General features: G+C 45.5%; 2 protein-coding genes across 2 annotated transcripts in view; one reads left to right on the top strand and one right to left on the bottom strand.

Annotated features, from left to right (window-relative positions):
* Positions 1–5,549, bottom strand: part of LOC134611835 (WD repeat-containing protein on Y chromosome-like) — a 54,200-nt gene extending 48,651 nt beyond the window's left edge. The window contains exons 1-2 of the mRNA XM_063456094.1: positions 5,049–5,549; positions 4,435–4,493 (exon numbers count right to left, since the gene is read on the bottom strand). Of these exons, the coding sequence (XP_063312164.1) occupies positions 4,435–4,493; positions 5,049–5,150 (161 nt within the window). The 5' untranslated portion in view covers positions 5,151–5,549. The remainder of the gene's footprint in view (positions 1–4,434; positions 4,494–5,048) is intronic.
* GNA13 (G protein subunit alpha 13) overlaps positions 1–19,458 on the top strand; it is a 598,177-nt gene that overhangs the window by 481,630 nt on the left and 97,089 nt on the right. The window lies entirely within an intron of this gene.

Raw genomic sequence — 19,458 nt, 5'->3', positions numbered from 1 at the left:
GAAGTGAAAATAATACATTATAAAATACAGCTTAAATAAATAAAATAAAAATATCATGAAAATATCATAAAATGGTGTAAAATTAAAGCAGCAAGGGTACTGTACTTGTGGTCCGCCCTCCAGCCTGTCTTAGGCTGCCCCAGACCCCCAATGATAATCAGTGGCTCAGAGACCAGTGCTACTTACCTATATTCATGCTGTGCTGGTCCCACAGGGTTTTCATTCATAATGCCACTTCTTAGCGTATATACTAAGTGGTTAATGGCGGTCGATGGAAATATCCTGTGCCCTTCCTAGGACATAGGTGTATTATAATGTGCATAGCTGGTGAGGACCTCACAGCACTCTCGCATGATGCAGAGTCAACACAGATACCTGGTGACAGGAAGCTAAGGTGCGTACTGAGTACCCAGTCAATGACAAGTTGATAAAGTCCGCAGTGCTTGACTAGAGTTCCTCTCTTTGTCAACATTTGTCAACTTTCAGATTATATATACCGTATATACTCGAGTATAAGTCGAGTTTTTCGGCACATTTTTTGTGCTGAAAAACCCCAACTCGACTTATACTCGAGTCAATGTCTTCATTATGGCAACTTACATTGCCATAATACAGACAGGGGGCTGTGTAGGAGGGGGGCTGGCAGGAAGATCTTACTTACCTCTCCTGCAGCTCCTGTCAGCTCCCTTCTCCTCCGCGCCAGTCCGGTCTGCTCCCCTGTCAGCTCCACTGTAAGTCTCGCAAGAGCCGTGGGGTCATAGCGCGGCCGCGAGACTTACACTGCGACTTGCAGAGGGAGCTGACCGGACCGGCGCTGAGGAGAAGGGAGCTGACAGGAGAGGTAAGCGCTCTCTGCCAGCCCCCCTCCACTGAACTGCCAATGCCACTGGACCACCAGGGAGTGAGAGCCCCCGCCCTGCCATGTATCAAGCAGGGAGGGGGACGAAAAAAAATATATATATATAAATAATAATAAGAAAATAAAATAATAAGAAAATAAAATAATAAGAAAATAAAAAATAATATAACAAAAAAATGTATTAAAATAATAATAAAAATGCCCACCCCCCACCAATGCTCTGCAACACATACACAAACACACACTGCATCACACACACTCACACTGCATTCATACACACACACTGCACTCATACACACACACTGCACTCATACACACACACTGCATTCATACACACACTGCACTCATACATACACACAGCACTCATACATACACACACTGCATTCATACACACACTGCATTCATATACACACACACTGCACTCATACATACACACACTGCATTCATACACACACTGCATTCATACACACACACTGCATTCATACACACACTGCACTCATACATACACACACTGCACTCATACATACACACACTGCATTCATACACACACACTGCATTCATTATATACACACACTGTAAATAAATATTCAATTAATATAATTTTTTTAGGATCTAATTTTATTTAGAGATTTACCAGTAGCTGCTGCATTTCCCACCCTAGTCTTATACTCGAGTCAATGCGTTTTCCCAGTTTTTTTGGGTAAAATTAGGGGCCTCGGCTTATATTCGGGTCGGCTTATACTCGAGTATATACCGTATACAAGGGAAAATAACTTTTTAAGTAATCATCATTTTGAAATTCAACACAAAACTGGGCTTCCCAGAGACAAACACTGGTCAGCCACATGCCTAATTTCATGAAGGTCAGGACTGGACTGGCCCACTGGGATACCGGGCAGAGAGTGCTAATACCTATAACTAATACCATTTGATAATTTTCCCCTCAGACTGTGAGAGTCTGAGGGAATTATGGAGGGAGGGGCTTGGGGCTGGTGCGGCCGCATTGAAGATGCGGCGACCGGAGGGAGCACTGCAGGGAGGAAGCTTTCGTGTGTGTGTGTGTGTGTGTATGTGTGTATGCCTGCTGTTGTAAGCATGCGTGTGTCAGTGAGCATGTCTGCAGTGAGCATGTATGTATGTGTCAGTGAGTATGTCTGTAGTAAGCATGCATGTGTGTGTCAGTGAGCATGTATGTGTGTCAGTGAGCATGTCTGTAGTGAGCATGTATGTGTGTGTCAGTAAGCATGTGGTCTGGGTGCCAGGTCCCCCAGGTTTTAACCCTTTAGATGTAAACATATCAGTTTCAGAGAAACTGCTATGTTTACATAGCAGGGTTAATCCAACCTCTAATGGCTGTCTTCCTGACAGCCGCTAGAGTCGCATCTGCGACGCTGGGTGCGAAATTCGCATCCAGCGTGCGTAACGTCCACAGGAACATCCACAGGAAAGCATTGCGGCACTTGCCGCTCATGCGCATTCGGCTCCACTCAGGAGCTGACGTTGGCGGGGGAGGAGAAGTCACCAGTGACGAGGGAGCCCAGCGCTGGATTAAAGTAAGTAACTGAAGGGGTTTGTGCCAAGGGAGGGGGACCCTTAGGGTGGGGGGTTCTAAGGATGCTATAGTGTCAGGAAAACGAGTTTGTTTTCCTGACACTATAGTGATCCTTTAACTTTGTTAGTAAATGCCACTGTTAAAAAGTCAGATTTAATGAAAAACGCTTTAAAAAGTGTCAAATTGAAATAGAAACACTATTAGAATTTGAAAACCTGAAATTTAAGGGACACTGAGTACATAGCAAATACAGCTAGTGGCTATGGTGCAAAAAGTCTTTGGATGCAATCTGTGTTTCTTGTCAAAATGTCTTTAAGTGGTTTAAGAAACAAAACATCAAAGTTTGGCCGCTAGCACTGACGGATTATCACTGCCATTCAATTTTTTTAATCCTCTTCCAAAAATCCAGTTTGTTGACTGTTAATGCACTGCACTTCCACCATGGGGAGAAATGTCACATTAATGAAATTAAAAAAAAAAATTTTTAAATGAATTTAAAAATGTAAGTCATCTGCAGGAATCGGCAAGACTTTTACACGTTTGGAACTCGAATTGCACTTTGGAGTAATATGTGCTGTTTCGTCACAATTCTGACTTTAACTGAATACACTGCTAAGATTAAATTCCGCAGGACACGTTCATGAAAAAATAACAGGGATTTTGCCTAACGTAATAGGTTAGAATTTTTGCTATAACTGCTCTCTAAGCATTTGAATTAGAAGTCATATAAGATATACATATATCTATGGCAAGAAATAATTATATTTACTCAGTCTCCCTAGCAATGTGTTTGTGTCAATATAGGAGCGTCTGTTAAGATTTCTTACTGAAAGACAGGCAGAAAAGCAAACAATGCTGTAGGAGGAATTGCGTACTTAATATCTGGGTTTATGGAAAGTACAATAGACAGTTATTATTCACATAAAATCATGTTGGCCATAACCGAGCCTGTGAAATAAGCTTCCTCGAACAATTTGTAACCTTTGTTTGTGACCTTGAACTAAAGCAATAAGCACATCGCCAATCACTTGACACTAGATCAGAAGACTATGGTTTGCCGGACATATTTCACGAGGCTCATTATAAAAACAATATATCTGTCTAATTCAGTACTACGGTTATTTCGCATGGCAGTTCGTAAGAGAGAGTCGGAAGTGGGACCACACAGATATTTGTTATTCAGAGTAGGTCATCACTAGGGCTGATTCATAAACTCTGGCAGGTCGTACAAATTAGGATTTTATATTTACAAAGTCTGTGGAACGCATAGAGGGGGAAAAAAAAAATTAATTTCATCTCAACAGTAAAATAGGCACATAAATATCTATGGAGAAAATGAGAAAGGAACAGTGTGTGCACTGGGAAACTAAATGACACGCCGCTTCTAAATCAGTCATAGATTTTCATTGATTTTTGGTGGTTATTTTGTAGAAAGGATTTATTTTGCACGAAGAAGGATTCGAACAGATGGTGTGGAATGAGAATGGCAAGAGTAAGGGGAAGATAAATTAATGTCAATAAGGATGGGAAGCACATGGTTCAAAGGGGCTATGCATAGTAAAGAGACCCCAAATCATTGAAAAATGGATGGATAGTCTAAATGAGACTGATGAACCATTATATAAATAGAAAGTTTTTTAATTACAGGGCATACACATGCAGGAGGAGACTCCATAGATTGGACTTTATCTTCCCCTTGGGGCAATAACATCTTAATCTACTTTAGCAAAAAAAAGATACATTATCACTGTGAAATGCAGGCCTTGCATTAGCTGTAATAAATATTACTAATCCGGAATAAGCTACGCAGTGGTCCCCAACCCAGTCCTCATGGACCACCAAGAGTCCAGAATTTATGTATTTCCTTCTTTTATTCCAACGGATATACTGGCAAAATCTGGACTGTTGGTGGTCCTTGAGGACTGGGTTGGGGAACACTGAGCTACAGCACCCAGTCAATGGCCATGACTACTGGGGGTCTTGAAAAAACAGAATATGGTAAAATCACGTTGGCTTCCCTTACCTTAATATATTCTCCTCACTACTAAAACTGAGGTGCCGCTTCTCTGGTTTTTGGTTACCCTAAAAAAAATAAAGAATAACATTAACTTAGAAAATATAGTTCGACAATCAAACATTCCCCTCTACTTCACTGCTGCACACACACAAAATACCACTTTTATATGTGCTGTACCTCTAAAGAATACCCCTTAGACACAAGCATACAAGCACGGAGTCTCACTCAGTTGAATACTCACACAGTGCTCTTCAATTACTCACAGACTCATAAATACACATCAAGAATGCTCATGCAGGTATCTATACAGATACTCCATACCATTCATATAAAAATTCCTCCAGGTTTATCTACTTGCACATACACATACATATACAGACACAATATTCTTTATGTACACATAGCCATACACATACAAAATACCGGAACACACACAAACACATATCCACTATTCCATAGGTATTGGGCCAGGCAGAGTAAGAGCTTGCCCCCTCTATCATTAATGCTAGATTACAAAATTGCAATACATTTTAAAATCAGATAATAGATATTAATCTTGAATGTGTAATGGAAAAATTAAATAATTAATAGGACTAATTTGCATGGAATAGCCCTCCCACCTGTCTCTTGAGAAATACTTCCAGTTCTTGGAGGAGGGATTCAGACAACAGCTGTCTCTGTAGAGCGTGAGCCCGTTTCTGGAGTAGCGGTGGAAGGGGCATCTCCAACTCAACTAGACCAGGTTCCAAACAAAACAGAACTGACCTAGATAAATAAAAACATGATAAATGTAAATAAAAAGCAGTGATATCTTTAGATGTGAACCATAATTGAATGATACCAGCCCATCTTCAAATACACACTCCAATCTAAATACAGTTATTGGGCACAGGTCTCTAACTCTTCTCTAGATAACCTTTGGAACCAAGCAATCCTGGGTGAGTCCAGTCTTCTGATCAATGCTGAAGAAGGAAAAAAAATGTTGATGTGGAAAATCCTGGCTGGCTACAGCAGTTTACAGTCCTAGGAATATCCTGACCACAGACCTGGTTAATAGACCACAAGGACATGCTTGAAGTCAGGTGCACGCTTGGTATCTTTGGATCATGTTACCCCTTGAACATCTCTGGAGCAACTAATCCTCCAAACATAGTGGCTATGATATAGCCTCTGTTATGGCTGTGCTGGCACACCTTGCTGCAGATACCATGTTATGTTTAATACATTCACTGTATCACTACAACAGCTTTGTGTTAAACCATTGACACGGAAAAAAAGTGGTTTACCTTGATTGTCTGTCAGTTAGACATGCTAATGTATCAAAAAAGTCACCAGCAGACAAGTGTTGTTATGACTTTGTTGATTGAGTAAATAATGGTGCAGTAACACAAGAAGAATAAATCCTTACTTGGAACACATTACGTGTGGCTTGTAAGTGCTTATTTGTTTAACTCTTGTAGCTGAATCCATTAGCCCTACAGGAAGAGTCGAGAATACCTGGTCACAATGCACATTGCCCGAGGTGACTCTTTTGTTGGTTGAGAAAAAAAAGAAATGGGGCTACAACATCTGGTTGTCCAGAGAACATTGCACATTTTATATCACCAAAAATATGAAATTCCTAAAATAAAGCAAAACACTGCAGTCCAAATAAGCATGTATGGTGTCCAAATCTCTGGATTAGATAATATGATCAGTATTTTTAGTTGACTTAAACAGGATTGTGTTTACTTGTTACAAAAGGTCAGTGTTTGTAGACTATAAATGCAAGTTCAATAAAAAGTGATTAAAAAATAAAAAACAACCCAAAAAAAGTCAAAAAGTACCAATATGTCAGGATATACAAGTACACTAAATATAGACATTAAGAAAAGTAGAATCTCTAAAAAAAATCTGGGTATAAATTTAATTAGCTGGGGAGTGTGGCCAACTGAGAAGCTGTGCGGATGCATGATTGTGGCTCGTCATGGGGCGTAAAGACAGACCACAATTTTAAGTGGAGTGACGAGCGTCACCTAAGATCAGCCTAGCGTTCGAGAAGCCTGCACCGCCGAGGCCTGTCAAGATGGTGCCTGAGCTCAGAGTGAGCCGGAGGCCTCAGAGGACTCACAAGAGGAGGGGGAATCCCTTTCCTTGCCACGATTTGGTGAAGTATACCACAGATCTGAAAAAGAGGTTATAAAGCGGCTGTTAGTAGACCTGAGGCAGGTCTGGAAGGCTGACCTACAAGAGACCCAAACAGAGTTGGGGATCCTCCAACAAAAAGTGGGTGGGGTAAAGGAGAGGAAGAACTCAATGGATTGCCAAATCCAAGAAACCAAACACCAGGTGGAGGGGCTGGTGAAGCAGGTCCAGCACCTGCATAAACCGGTGGCCTTGCTTGAAAACCGACACTGTCAACGTAACTTCCATGTGAGGGGCATACCAGAAGAAATAGGTGGAGAGGAGTTGCTACCCTTTGTCTGGAGGTTCGGAATCTCTATGGGCCTTAGGAGTGATGTAGAGTCACCGCTTATAGTGTCCTCTTTCCACGTGTAGCGGAAGTCCCAGGGACATCATAGCTACCACCAGAGACATAGCGGTGAGAACCGCCATCATGGTTCGATTTAGCACACGGGGAGCTGTAAACTTTGAGCGATGCGATGTGGCTATATATGCGGACTTACCATCACCTGTATTGACCGAGAAGAGACAGCTTGCACCAGTGACCAGGAGACTAAAAGATCACTCCATCCGATAATGCTGGAGCACAGAAGGCTATCTTGTGGTTTCAACGGGAGCAGACATATTTACTCTGATCTCTCCGCTGGTGACCCGGAGAAGCTCCTTCAAAAACTGGACATACCAACAATGCACACTGTTCTAGAGACAGCCCAGATGGCCTCACAGCAAGAGAGGAGAAGCATGAAGATGGCTGATTTACGCAACTCAGCAAGCCGAAAGATTGTGACAACTCATCGGCAACCTCCTGGATTGTACTCAGCTCTTGCCACCTATGCCGCTGACAACCTTGTTGTTCCCCATATGAATATTGCCAATCTTCAAAATTGCATTACGCTAATCTTTTAACGTTTTACTTTTATGTTTATGTTTTTATTTTTATGTTTTTGTTTATCTGTCAAGTATACTTGCGAGACGTCCTGAGTAAGCATAGATATTGAACTCCAGTGGAACCAAAATACCTTAAGAAGATATGTGGAATTAAAGGATCACTATAGGGTCAGGAACACAAACATGTTTTCCTTACCCTATATTGCTAAACTCACCATATAGGTGGCTTGCCCCCCCCCCCCCCCCCCCTTAGCTCCTTCAAAGTGTACTCCCCCATAGGGAAAGCATTGGATTGACTAAAATCGGCATGGGGCGGGGCCCAATGCCATTTTGACCAATCAGGACCTCCTAATAGAGATGCATTAAATCAGAGCAGAGCGTGAGGACGCTGAACAGCAGGGCTACTTACTGTGCAGCCCTGAGCCAGGAATCCCCTCCAGTGGCCCTCTAAGGAGTGGCCATTTGGAGGTGTCCCTAGGGGCAATGAGAAAAGGCAGTGTATACATGAAAATGCCTGAAAGGATCTATTATACTCACCAAAACTCACTATGCTGTAGTTTTTCTGGTGACTATAGTGTCCCTTTAAGTGTGTTTTTATTCTTTGTCTAACCTAAAATTCTGTTTGCCGCTTTATATCCATATATGATGTTTTGCTCATTTGTCTAATTCCATATCTTATAAATTAATTCATATAATGATGCAGTTGTGTACAGTATGCACAAACTTTATATAAAACACACATTTAAAATAAATAAATAAATAAATAAATTCGCTATAATAAGTGCAAAAGACAAAAAGGTTTTAAAGGCTTGCATTTCAGATTGCTGCAGATTTAAAAAGTACATTCAATATGATCTTGTAGCTTATCTAGAATGTATAAAATGTTCTTTTTGTAATTTTTACATAAATAGGATAAATTTACTTAATTCTAATTACAGCAGACGTACCCCATATTCTGAGAAACAAGTTATTCTACGAAACGAACACAAGAGGGCGTTAAAGCAAAAGAAATCACAAAATTAAATAAAAATTTTTTTGCATGTTTACATGCGATTGAGCAGCCAAGTTTAACTCAGCTATTGGGGTGGAAGCGCCTCTAGAGGCTGTCGGGGAGACATCCATTGCCGTTCCTGCAGAATCAGTCGAAGGGTTAAAACTACATGGACCCGGTCAAGTTCATTGAGATGAGGTTGTTTGGGTGCCCATAGTTTTAAAGTATAAATTCTGAAATGGCAAATATTAAACATTAATATTTATATTAATATATAGTCTTGTTTAAAAATTAATGGGGGACGTGCCCTTTTGCAGAAACATTATGCTATTCTCCCAAGTGATCACTGGTATTCTGTGCCACCAATAAACAACTTAATGAACTGCTGTGAGAGTGTTGGCACTGTGTCCCAGATCAAGGGTCCTGTAAACAACAGTGCATTTTTTTTTTTTATTCTTTATTTTTGTTAGTGCATGGAATAACAGTTTGGCTTGCTGAACCACAACAGTTGCAGGAAACCATTGGATAACAGTATACAACATGGCATGAGATAGCTGTGCACATTTTTTAAAAGAAACTAAAGATGAAAATAAGCGAAATTTTCAGACATTTTACGTGCCGATTAATGTCAATGCATAAAGTAAGGTAAATAAATGCTTGTTAGATATATATATCGTATGGAGTAATTGCACAATTGTAAACTAAAATCTTTCTAAACCTACTACACAATGAAAACGTTTCAAGCTAACATTTCTGATTATACGTAAAATTATGCTGCCCCAAGTTAGGCCAGATAATATGTTCCCATAATAATATCAAGTATGCAAAAGGTAAGAGCATTGAGGTCGGCCGTGATAGCCTAATCATGGCTTGTAGGCGGGCATAGTAGAATGCATGCGGCTATCTAGTATCTATCTTCCACCTGGGGGACACACACATTGCTAGAGGCCTAGTGGCCAGAGGTACGTTGTCTTCTGGAGTTATATTGCAAAACAAGCTTATTTACAGTAAAGCAAATATCGTGTGATGCCTAGGAGATCCTGTCTCAGGTAGTGATTTCTGTATTTGGCCGGCTGACTGCAGTGTGATTGTTATATTCTGCTCTGCGTGCCTGCAGTTACGGTCCCAGGCTAAGCGCGCTGGCGTCATTAACCTCAGTACTCGGCTGCTTTGTGTCTGGTCCGGGGGAGTAGGTGGAGAGTCACACTGCCTGAAAGGTTAACTGTGACTGAGTGGCGTTATTCTGCCTGTATTGAGTGTTGTGTAATAAAAGTGAGAGTTACTCTGTAGTGCAAATATTCCCACCAGTTTAGGGCTTGCCCTCACTATATGGAAGGTGTAAGCAGGGACGATACTAACAACAGTGCATTTTTAAAGTGGTAAATTAATAACATTAGAACATTTTACCAATGTTAAAAAATGGTGGGTAACTAAATGATGCTGCATATTAACCAGCGCCAGCACATTCCACCATAGAACATCTGTGGTCCAGGATCTGGGGGTTTCTAAAACACAGTTTGAATAAGATCTATGTTCTTCCAGCAGATAGCAACGCCCAAGTGTCACTCACATACACTTGTTTAGTTATTTTTGAAGATATGAGGTCATAATAATATGTACTGTTTACTGGGAGTAACGTTTCTGCCCCTCAACATGGCTATATTGCCACACCCTGTTCTGAAGCCCATGGAATAAGCAAAGCTAGGTGGAATGGGCCTTGACAGAGCTAGGAGGCAGGCCTATGGAGGAGTGTTAGTTGATTGGTCAATTGAAATAAGGGGAGTGGCTTAGCCATATAAATATTCGCCATTTTAAAATTGGGTTCCATTTTAATTCGAAATCTTTACCTGTTGTTAGCTGTTGCTGGCTTCTGGTTGGGATTTCTTCTTTTTTGTCTTTCAGATGGATTCCGTGGCTGAGAGTGATATGGCAGCGATCCTCGAGGGCGTGAAGGCGGCGATCCGGCAGCATGGCACAGCTTGGATGGAGCAGCGGCTGGGGGCAGCACTGAGCATGGCGGGTCCGTCGCCGGCGCGGAGGACATCGCGCCGGACCAGGCCTCCACAGCGATTGAGCCCTGAGGCCGGTGCTGGCGCGGTTAGGAGTCGCAGCCCGTCAGCAGGCGGGACAAGGACCGGCAGTAGGAGATGTGGCGGCCGGGCTAGGATCCGCGGAGGTAGCGGCCCGGAGGCGACCGCGCAGCAAGGTCGGCAAGCAGCATCTGAGGTGTGCGGTCAGGACGAGATGGCGCCTAGGACCTCGGAGGCAGCGGGCTCGTTATCGGCAGCGGGTCCCGTTGGGAGCAGGGAGCAGCCTGCAGGACAGAGTAGACGCGGTGAGTCGCCCCCTGGGTCAGTTAGGGCAAAAAGGGGGAAGAAGCAGGGGTTGTCAAATGAGGCCCTCTTAACCCGTTCAGGTTCAGCGAATGATGGGGCAGCCAGTAAGGGCTTGGACAGCGGGGGACAGTCAGCACCTGCCACACATTCCAGGGCGGGTAGGGCGGCACCCAGAGCACGCAGCAGGTTGCAGCAAGCGAGGGCTAGGCCGCAAGCGCCCCTTCCATCCGCGCAGCGGCCGCAGGTGACAGGCGATAGGACTGCTCATAGGGCACTAGTGACGGGTGGCGGGGTCGCAGCAGGCAGTGGCATGGCCCCCTCCAGAACTGGCACTGATATGGGGCGCTGTAGGCCGGCAGATCAGCGGGCGGGCAGGGAAGGCCGCGCTCAGGATAGGTCGGACAGCCCCGTTAGTTGGCGCAGGGACCGGGGGGGGGTGATAGGGGATCCCGTCATCGCTCCAGGAGTAACCGGCGGAGCAGACAGCGCAGCAGCAGCGGGGAGTCGTCGGTTGGGCGGTACCGCGGCTCTCCCGTTCGGGGTACAGTCTCGCGGGGGAGTGCATCTAGGTCGGCGAGCAGGGGCTCTCCTGACAGGCGAGACAGAAGTTCGTCCGGGGACAGGTGTGGCAGAAAGGGCCGGCAGGCCAGGAGTAGCAGTACGCATAGGAGCGCAAGGGTTGAGGTTAGGGAGGATTTGGATTCTGAAGACGGCCTCCCCAGTTGTGCTTCTTTCGTCCACAGGTCACGGGATGTCGGGTCAGCGGGCCGTAGGAGGCCTAAGGACGGCGGAGGATTCGCAGCAGCATCGCCAGGCCCATCGCATGGCGGAGTTCGGGATGCAGCCCCAGGATCAGCAACACCTCGGGGTTTGGTCGGTGAGTTGCACAGTACACCACACTCTGGAGATTTATTGGAGGGCTTAAAATCGTTCCTTACATCTTGGAGTTCGGGGCGGGATACAGGGGCTTCTTTTAGCAGGGCTTGGTTGCCGGGATCGTCGGGTTTGGGGTCGGGGGTGCTTCCGGTCCCCGAGCGGGCGGGGAGCGGGGCAGGTGAGTTGGCAGCAGCGGTAGGGGGGTCAGTAGCCTCAGAAGTGGCAGTGGAAAGGGACACGCTAGTGGGGGAGATTCCGGACGCAGCACGGCAGAATGTACACGTGTCGTTTGCGGGTCCGCTAGGGTGTCACCTTAAGATGGAAGTTAAAGAAAGGTTGTGGAAGGGTGAATTTGTGGAGATCTTCTCCCTTCTCCCTTTAGATGAGTACCTGGATTTGAAGGAGGAGGATAAAAAGGACGCTAAGAAGGAGGAGGAGGAAAAGCGGCGTCGGTATAGGAAAATCCTGAAAACTTTCGGGAATTGGTTGCGAGCATTTTGCATACTGGCGAGTGTGCTGGGGGAAAAGGCCCCTGATAAATGTTCCCAGTTGTTTTGTTACTTAGACGGGGTGTGGGAATCTTACCGCACTTATGGGGGGCTGGCCTGGTGGCGGTACGATGAACAATTTCGCCAGAGGCTATCAGCGAATCCAGGGATGAGATGGGACCAGATGGACCTACCATTATGGATGAAGCTGATGATGTCCCAAAAGGCGGCCCCCTTTCCAGGGGGGGCTGGCGCCGGTGCCTCTTCCACCGCGTCGGCTGCGCAAAAGAAGGGTTTTTGCTGGCTCTATAACGAGGGCCAATGTAAGTGGGGTGCCTCATGCCGCTTTAAGCATGAATGCTCCGGTTGTGGAGGGGGGCACAGTTACAACAAGTGTTTCAAGCGGGGTAAGTCTGCAGCACCTAGCTCGGCCGGAGGGGCTTCGGCACCATCCGCTGCCGCTGGGTCGGTCTCCAGTGAAGGTAGACGCGATGCTCCCGTGGCTAAACAGCTACGGTAAACGAGATGATGCCAGCTTGTTGTTTGAGGGATTTACGAAGGGTTTTATCATTCCCTTCCGGGAGCGGGTTGTGGCACCTCGTTTCCGTAATCTGCGCTCCGTGGGCGAACATCATGATGTAGTGTGTGAGAAATTGCTTCATGAGGTTCGCCTGGGCCGGATGGCGGGGCCGTATAAAGTGCCTCCGCTGCCTGATCTCAGGGTTTCCCCTCTAGGCTTAGTGCCAAAGAAGGAGGCGGGAAAATTTCGCCTCATCCACCACTTGTCATACCCGAAAGGGTCATCGGTCAATGATGACATTGACGGGGCGCTCTGTTCTGTTTCCTACGCATCATTCGACCAGGCGGTCGAGCTGGTAAGGGAGGCAGGACGCGGAGCGTTGTTGGCTAAGGCGGACATAGAAGCGGCTTTTCGCCTTTTGCCCATTCACCCAATGTGTCACCACTTATTGGGTTGTTTTATCGATGACAGCTATTTTGTGGATCTGTGTCTACCCATGGGTTGCTCCATTTCATGTGCGTACTTTGAGAAATTTAGTACGTTCGTGGAATGGGTAGTGAGGAAGGAGGCGGGCACCAAGTTTGTGGTCCATTATTTGGATGACTTCTTGTGTGTGGGGCCGGCCGGCTCCGACGCTTGCCGTTTCCGGTTGCGGTGTCTTGAATGGATTAGCCAGGTTTTTGGGATACCTCTGGCTCGCGACAAGACTGTGGGGCCTGTTACTTGCCTTAGTTTCCTAGGACTTGAGATTGACACGGTCGCCGGGGAATGTAGGTTGCCAGCGGATAAGTTGGAGGCCCTGCGCGAGTTGCGGGGGGCAAGGAAGGCGACCCTGCGGGATATTCAATCGCTGTTGGGACGGTTGAATTTCGCTTGTCGCATTATCCCGGTGGGTAGGGTGTTTAACCGGTTCCTAGCCAAAGCCACGGCGGGAGTGCGGTCCCCCCATCATTTTATTAGAATCACCGCTCCGATCAAGGAGGACTTGGGGGTTTGGGAGACCTTCCTGAAGGATTTTAATGGGAAGGTCTTTTTCAGGGAAAAGTGTATTGAATCGTCCGAGTTGGAATTCTTTACCGATGCATCTGGGAGTGTAGGTTTCGGGGCCTACTTCGCGGGTCAGTGGTGTGCGGAAAGATGGCCTGAAAAGTGGGCAGTCAGCCCGCTGATTCGGAACTTGGCTTTCCTCGAGCTGTTCCCATTGGTGGTGGCACTCTCGTTGTGGGGCCAGGTTTTACGCAATAGGAGAGTGGTTTTCTTTACTGACAACATGGCTGTTGTGGAGGCGGTGAACAATCTGTCAGCGTCCTCGGTCCCAGTGGTCCGCTTGCTTCGTCGGTTTGTCTTGTACTGCATGCAGTTAAACATTGTTTTTCGTGCACGTCATGTCCCAGGTTTCTTGAACGTAATTGCGGATGCTCTTTCTCGCTTTCAGTGGGAAAAGTTTCGGGCGGAGGCCCCGACCGCGCAGAAGGAGGGTATGCCATGTCCGGATCAGATGTGGCGGCTCGGGACATCTTGCTTGGAAGACTGATCAGGGATTCGTTGGCTCCGGGCACGTGGGCAGCGTATAGTAAAGTATGGGAAAGGTGGGACGAAGCAGTAGGCTGTACAGGGGACATGGTATCGGCAAAGGTACGTTTAGAGACTTTATTATGGTTGCTTTGCCGGCTGTTCGCAGGGGGTGCTTCCCCGGCAGTGGTTGGTCGAAACTTGGCAGCCCTAGCGTTTCTCTTCAAGCGGGTGGGAGGATTTGACGAAGTCGTTTATTGTGCGGCAGGCAGTTAAAGGTTATCGCAAGGGGAGGTCTGTCCCTGACAGTAGGAGGCCGGTGTCTTTCACGGTGCTTCTGCAGCTTCTGGGGGTCTTGCCAAGTTTGTGTTTTTCGCTGTTTGAGGTCTTGCTATTTACGGTGGCTTTTGTATGGGCCTTTTTCGGGGCATTTCGGGTGAGCGAGATTGTGAGTGGGAGTAAGCTTAGGCAAGGGGGTCTTCAGTTCGAGGACGTGGACTTGAGGGTAGCAGAAGTAGCTATTCGGCTACGGCGCTCGAAGACTGATGTCTTTGGGAGAGGTCGGACGATTAAGCTGTCTGCTATACCTCAAGTGGAGGCTTGCCCGGTGGGCTGTGCTCAGCAATATGTGGAAGTCCGCCCTGAAGGGAGGGGTTCCTTTTTTCGCCATGCTGACGGCTCGGCGTTGTCAAGGTTCCAATTCACCAGGGTGTTTAAGTTGGGTTTGGAGCGCTTGGGCATGGATCCCTCGCAATTTGGCACCCACTCGTTCAGGATCGGGGCTGCCACTGAGGCGGCGAGATTAGGCTTGGGGGACGAGCTGGTTAAGAAAATTGGGAGATGGGAATCGCTTAGATTCCGTTCATATGTACGACCTGACCTGTTATTATAAATCATGTTGATGTTTTGGCGGTACAATTCAGGTTGGCCGTGGTTATAAGTTATTTCCTTTCTTTTCAGGTGGAGTCGCATGGATAGTAGGCCATTCATATGTCTACTGGGCTGAACGGAGGGCTGCAGTTCGGAGACAAGGCACGCAGCTCGGCTTTCCGTTGGAGGTGTTACGTGTGTTGTGGTTTGGCTTTCGGGGTTATGGTTGGAGAGATACGTGTTTGGATTTATTTCGGAGGATAGGGCAGGGGGAAGTCCCCGATTTAATATTGTTCCACACGGGGGGGAATGATTTTGGGTTGGTCCCGCAAAGGGAATTAGTTCGTGGAATTAAAAGGGACTTGGATAAATTGAGGTCTTTGATCCCCGGGGTGGTTATTGTTTGGTCGGAAACGGTACCGCGTTTCCATTGGCGTCATGCGAGGGATTTCGCAGCGATGGCAAGATATAGACGTAAGTTCAATAAGTTGTTGGCGATTTTTATTAAGAGATCTGGGGGGGTAGTTGTGCGGCACAGGGAGCTGGAGGATATGTTACCGGGATACTTCCGGCGTGATGGGGTGCATTTGTCTGATGTGGGTTTGGATTTCCTTAATTTGGGCTTTCAGGATGGTTTGCGACAGGCTTTGTTTGTTCGGGGTGGGGGCGCACAGGAGGCTTGAGGGGTCAAGCTCTGTGCTGTGGCGGGGGATGGTTTAGTTTAATTGGGGGTAGGTCGGTTTTTGGTAAGTGGGAGAGGTCAAGAGGAATACTTACCTTTAGATTTGGTGGTAGGTTCGAGCTCGGCGGTAGCTACGAACCTGGGGGTGTAGGGGTGTCTCGGTATGCCCCTACACTGGAAATGGATGCCCTTGGTGGCTGGGTCAATGGTGTAGGGGTGTCTTGGTATGCCCCTACAGTGGAAAGGGATGCCCTTGGTGGCTATGTGATGGTGTAGGGGTGTCTTGGTATGCCCCTACTGTGAAATGTGAAATGGGATGCCCTTGGTGGCTATGATAATAGTGTAGGGGTGTCTCGGTATGCCCCTACAATTGGAAATGGTTGCCCTGGGTGGCTGTGTTAATTGTTTATGTTATTTATGTTACATTGTTATATGGTATTATGTAAATATGTTTGAGGTCATTGTCTGGGTAATTAGTTATGTTAATTGGGGGAATGTCTGTTCAAATGTTGGTGACAATGACCTCTTAAATTTTATATTTTAATTTATATATTTATGTAATTAATAAAGCCGTGGAATATTTTTGCCAAACAATCCTGGTGTCTGTTTTTATTGGAGGTAATTGGTTATAACTGGAATAGGCCAAAGAGACGACAATGCGCATGTCATGAAGCCCATGGAATAAGCAAAGCTAGGTGGAATGGGCCTTGACAGAGCTAGGAGGCAGGCCTATGGAGGAGTGTTAGTTGATTGGTCAATTGAAATAAGGGGAGTGGCTTAGCCATATAAATATTCGCCATTTTAAAATTGGGTTCCATTTTAATTCGAAATCTTTACCTGTTGTTAGCTGTCCCGCCCACCCTCCCTAATTTAGTGGGTTAATGGTTAAGATTTATGTCTCTCCCGTTTTGTCACGGCGGCAGGGGATGGTTTAGTTTAATTGGGGGTAGGTCGGTTTTTGGTAAGTGGGAGAGGTCAAGAGGAATACTTACCTTTAGATTTGGTGGTAGGTTCGAGCTCGGCGGTAGCTACGAACCTGGGGGTGTAGGGGTGTCTCGGTATGCCCCTACACTGGAAATGGATGCCCTTGGTGGCTGGGTCAATGGTGTAGGGGTGTCTTGGTATGCCCCTACAGTGGAAAGGGATGCCCTTGGTGGCTATGTGATGGTGTAGGGGTGTCTTGGTATGCCCCTACTGTGAAATGTGAAATGGGATGCCCTTGGTGGCTATGATAATAGTGTAGGGGTGTCTCGGTATGCCCCTACAATTGGAAATGGTTGCCCTGGGTGGCTGTGTTAATTGTTTATGTTATTTATGTTACATTGTTATATGGTATTATGTAAATATGTTTGAGGTCATTGTCTGGGTAATTAGTTATGTTAATTGGGGGAATGTCTGTTCAAATGTTGGTGACAATGACCTCTTAAATTTTATATTTTAATTTATATATTTATGTAATTAATAAAGCCGTGGAATATTTTTGCCAAACAATCCTGGTGTCTGTTTTTATTGGAGGTAATTGGTTATAACTGGAATAGGCCAAAGAGACGACAATGCGCATGTCAAGCTAGGACACATACGTGGCTAGATTGGAGACAAACCTTGCTAGATACCATGTATTTAGTGTATTCATTGTATCTCTGGAGAATGTGTTTATCCTTAGCTGCTGACATAATTTAACGAACAGATAATCTGGGTTCATTCAGATTAGCCACTAATCGTACTTGCTTAAATAGTCAGGTTTTACAACAGATTTGTTTCCCAAGTAATGCTTAACTCTATGTCCACTAATCATTAGGTGTGTATTAAAAAAAAGGCTTATTTCAGACCATGTAAACTTTTAAAACAATGTTTGCACCACGTACCTCCTAATTTACGTATTCTCAGTCCCCAAAATCTCATTAGCTCTTTCCACACTACATCATCTACAAGAAATGAAAGTTCTAAAAACAAACAAAAAACAACTACTATCGCTACAACTGTATAATATTTAGACCCCCTTGTGCAATTGCCTTTCTAACTTGGTGTCTGTGCCACCATTGTCACAATTAGTGAATTAGATATACAGTCAGAATATGGTACCACCACCTGGAGCTCAAATTCATTGAGCGACTCCAAGAATGAGAGGCAGCATTGTGCGAGGTATACATAGAAACATAGAAACATAGAATGTGACGGTAGATAAGAAACCATTCGGCCCATCTAGTCTGCCCAATTTTCTAAATACTCATTAGTCCTTAACCTTATCTTATAGTTAGGATAGCCTTATGCATGCTTAAACTCCTTTGCTGTGTTAACATCTACCACTTCAGCTGGAAGGCTTATCCATGCATCCACTACCCCCTCAGTAAAGTAATACATCTGTGGAGATGTGAGCTGATTTTTGCAGAGCTCGCTTAAATGGACCTTTACTGGGAGACCTTATATAGATTGTAAAATTGCGAAAAGACCTGCGGTAAGATGTCCAAATCTACTGGTTACAATTCTAACGGAAGCGCGGGCACCTGGTATGTAGACTCTGGGTGTGGGCAGAAAGACAAACAGAGAGCATGAGGCCTGATGCAAAAACACAATAGTCCACAAAGCCAAACTATAAGCATTGTGGGACCAGAAGAGCTCAGGATTTGTAGAATTCAAGGCGTGACGTAGATATCCGCACTGTCGACTGAGGAGTGACTATCTCTGTGATCCATATATTTTAAAGTATAGATTCAGATCTTTGGTTATTTAAGGCACTTCACGAGTTCTATAAAACTCCCTGATGACTTCACACAGTATTTTCCAAGTAATTGACAGATTCCATTTGCAATCTCTAATTTTACAGAATGTCCCCTATTGCTCTTTAAAACACAAAAAGGCCAAAATGTTTTGGGATGGCAGCCAGAATGTCAATTCTCCCAGCACTAAACATGGACGTTCACAAAACCGAGCTGTTTGCACAATTCTTCTATTGTATCCAAATGCCAGTTCACGTCCTTAAAATCCCAAATTCCTAGGCCACTGTGTTCAAGTGGAACCGCTCCATGTAATGTTCCCAACCTCGTTTTTTTTTTTTTTTTACTCTTTGTAAATTAATTAAACAAAACAAGCCATTGGAGTTAAACAAAGCCAGATTTGGTGGGAGACTTGTTTTTTCTCTAAGGCACAACAAACTAGATTTTTCAATATGTTTTTGCCAATTACTGTTTTTTGTACATTTGTCCTTTTTAAAAACAGACTTCAGAAAACATGTTAACTCTTTATCTGCAGGGAGGCCCATGCTATACAATAAAATATTTGAAGAAATAATTTGTATTGATGGTCTGGATACACACATAGATCACAGTGACAAATACCTTGACAATTTCCTGTAATATGGAAGTGTTTGCGAATGCATGACGTTCAGGTGCCTTTTTGCCAGGGCCGTCTTTAACGCGGGGCCCCGCTGCCCTCAATCATTTTTTTCCCGCTATTGCCGCCAGCCTGGGGCCCACACACTAAGTAGGCCCACCAGGTGGTCCATGCACTTAGGGCTTGTTTTTAGCATGGGCCAGGACACAGGCCCTTTGCTTTTCGGCAGCCGTCTGGGAGGAAGTGACAGCTGCAAGTCACTTCCTCCCATAAAGAGAGGAGTCATGTAGGAGGGGGCTGGAGGAGCCGCGCGGGAGGGAGAAGGAGGCAATGAGGAGGGGGGCCCCTCACTCCCATCAGCCTCAGGCACCACA

The sequence above is a fragment of the Pelobates fuscus genome, chromosome 5, assembly GCF_036172605.1.
Source record: "Pelobates fuscus isolate aPelFus1 chromosome 5, aPelFus1.pri, whole genome shotgun sequence".
Taxonomy (NCBI): Eukaryota; Metazoa; Chordata; class Amphibia; order Anura; family Pelobatidae; genus Pelobates; species Pelobates fuscus.
Note: the sequence above shows the minus strand (reverse complement) of the source record. Positions and strands in the feature narration are given on the sequence as shown.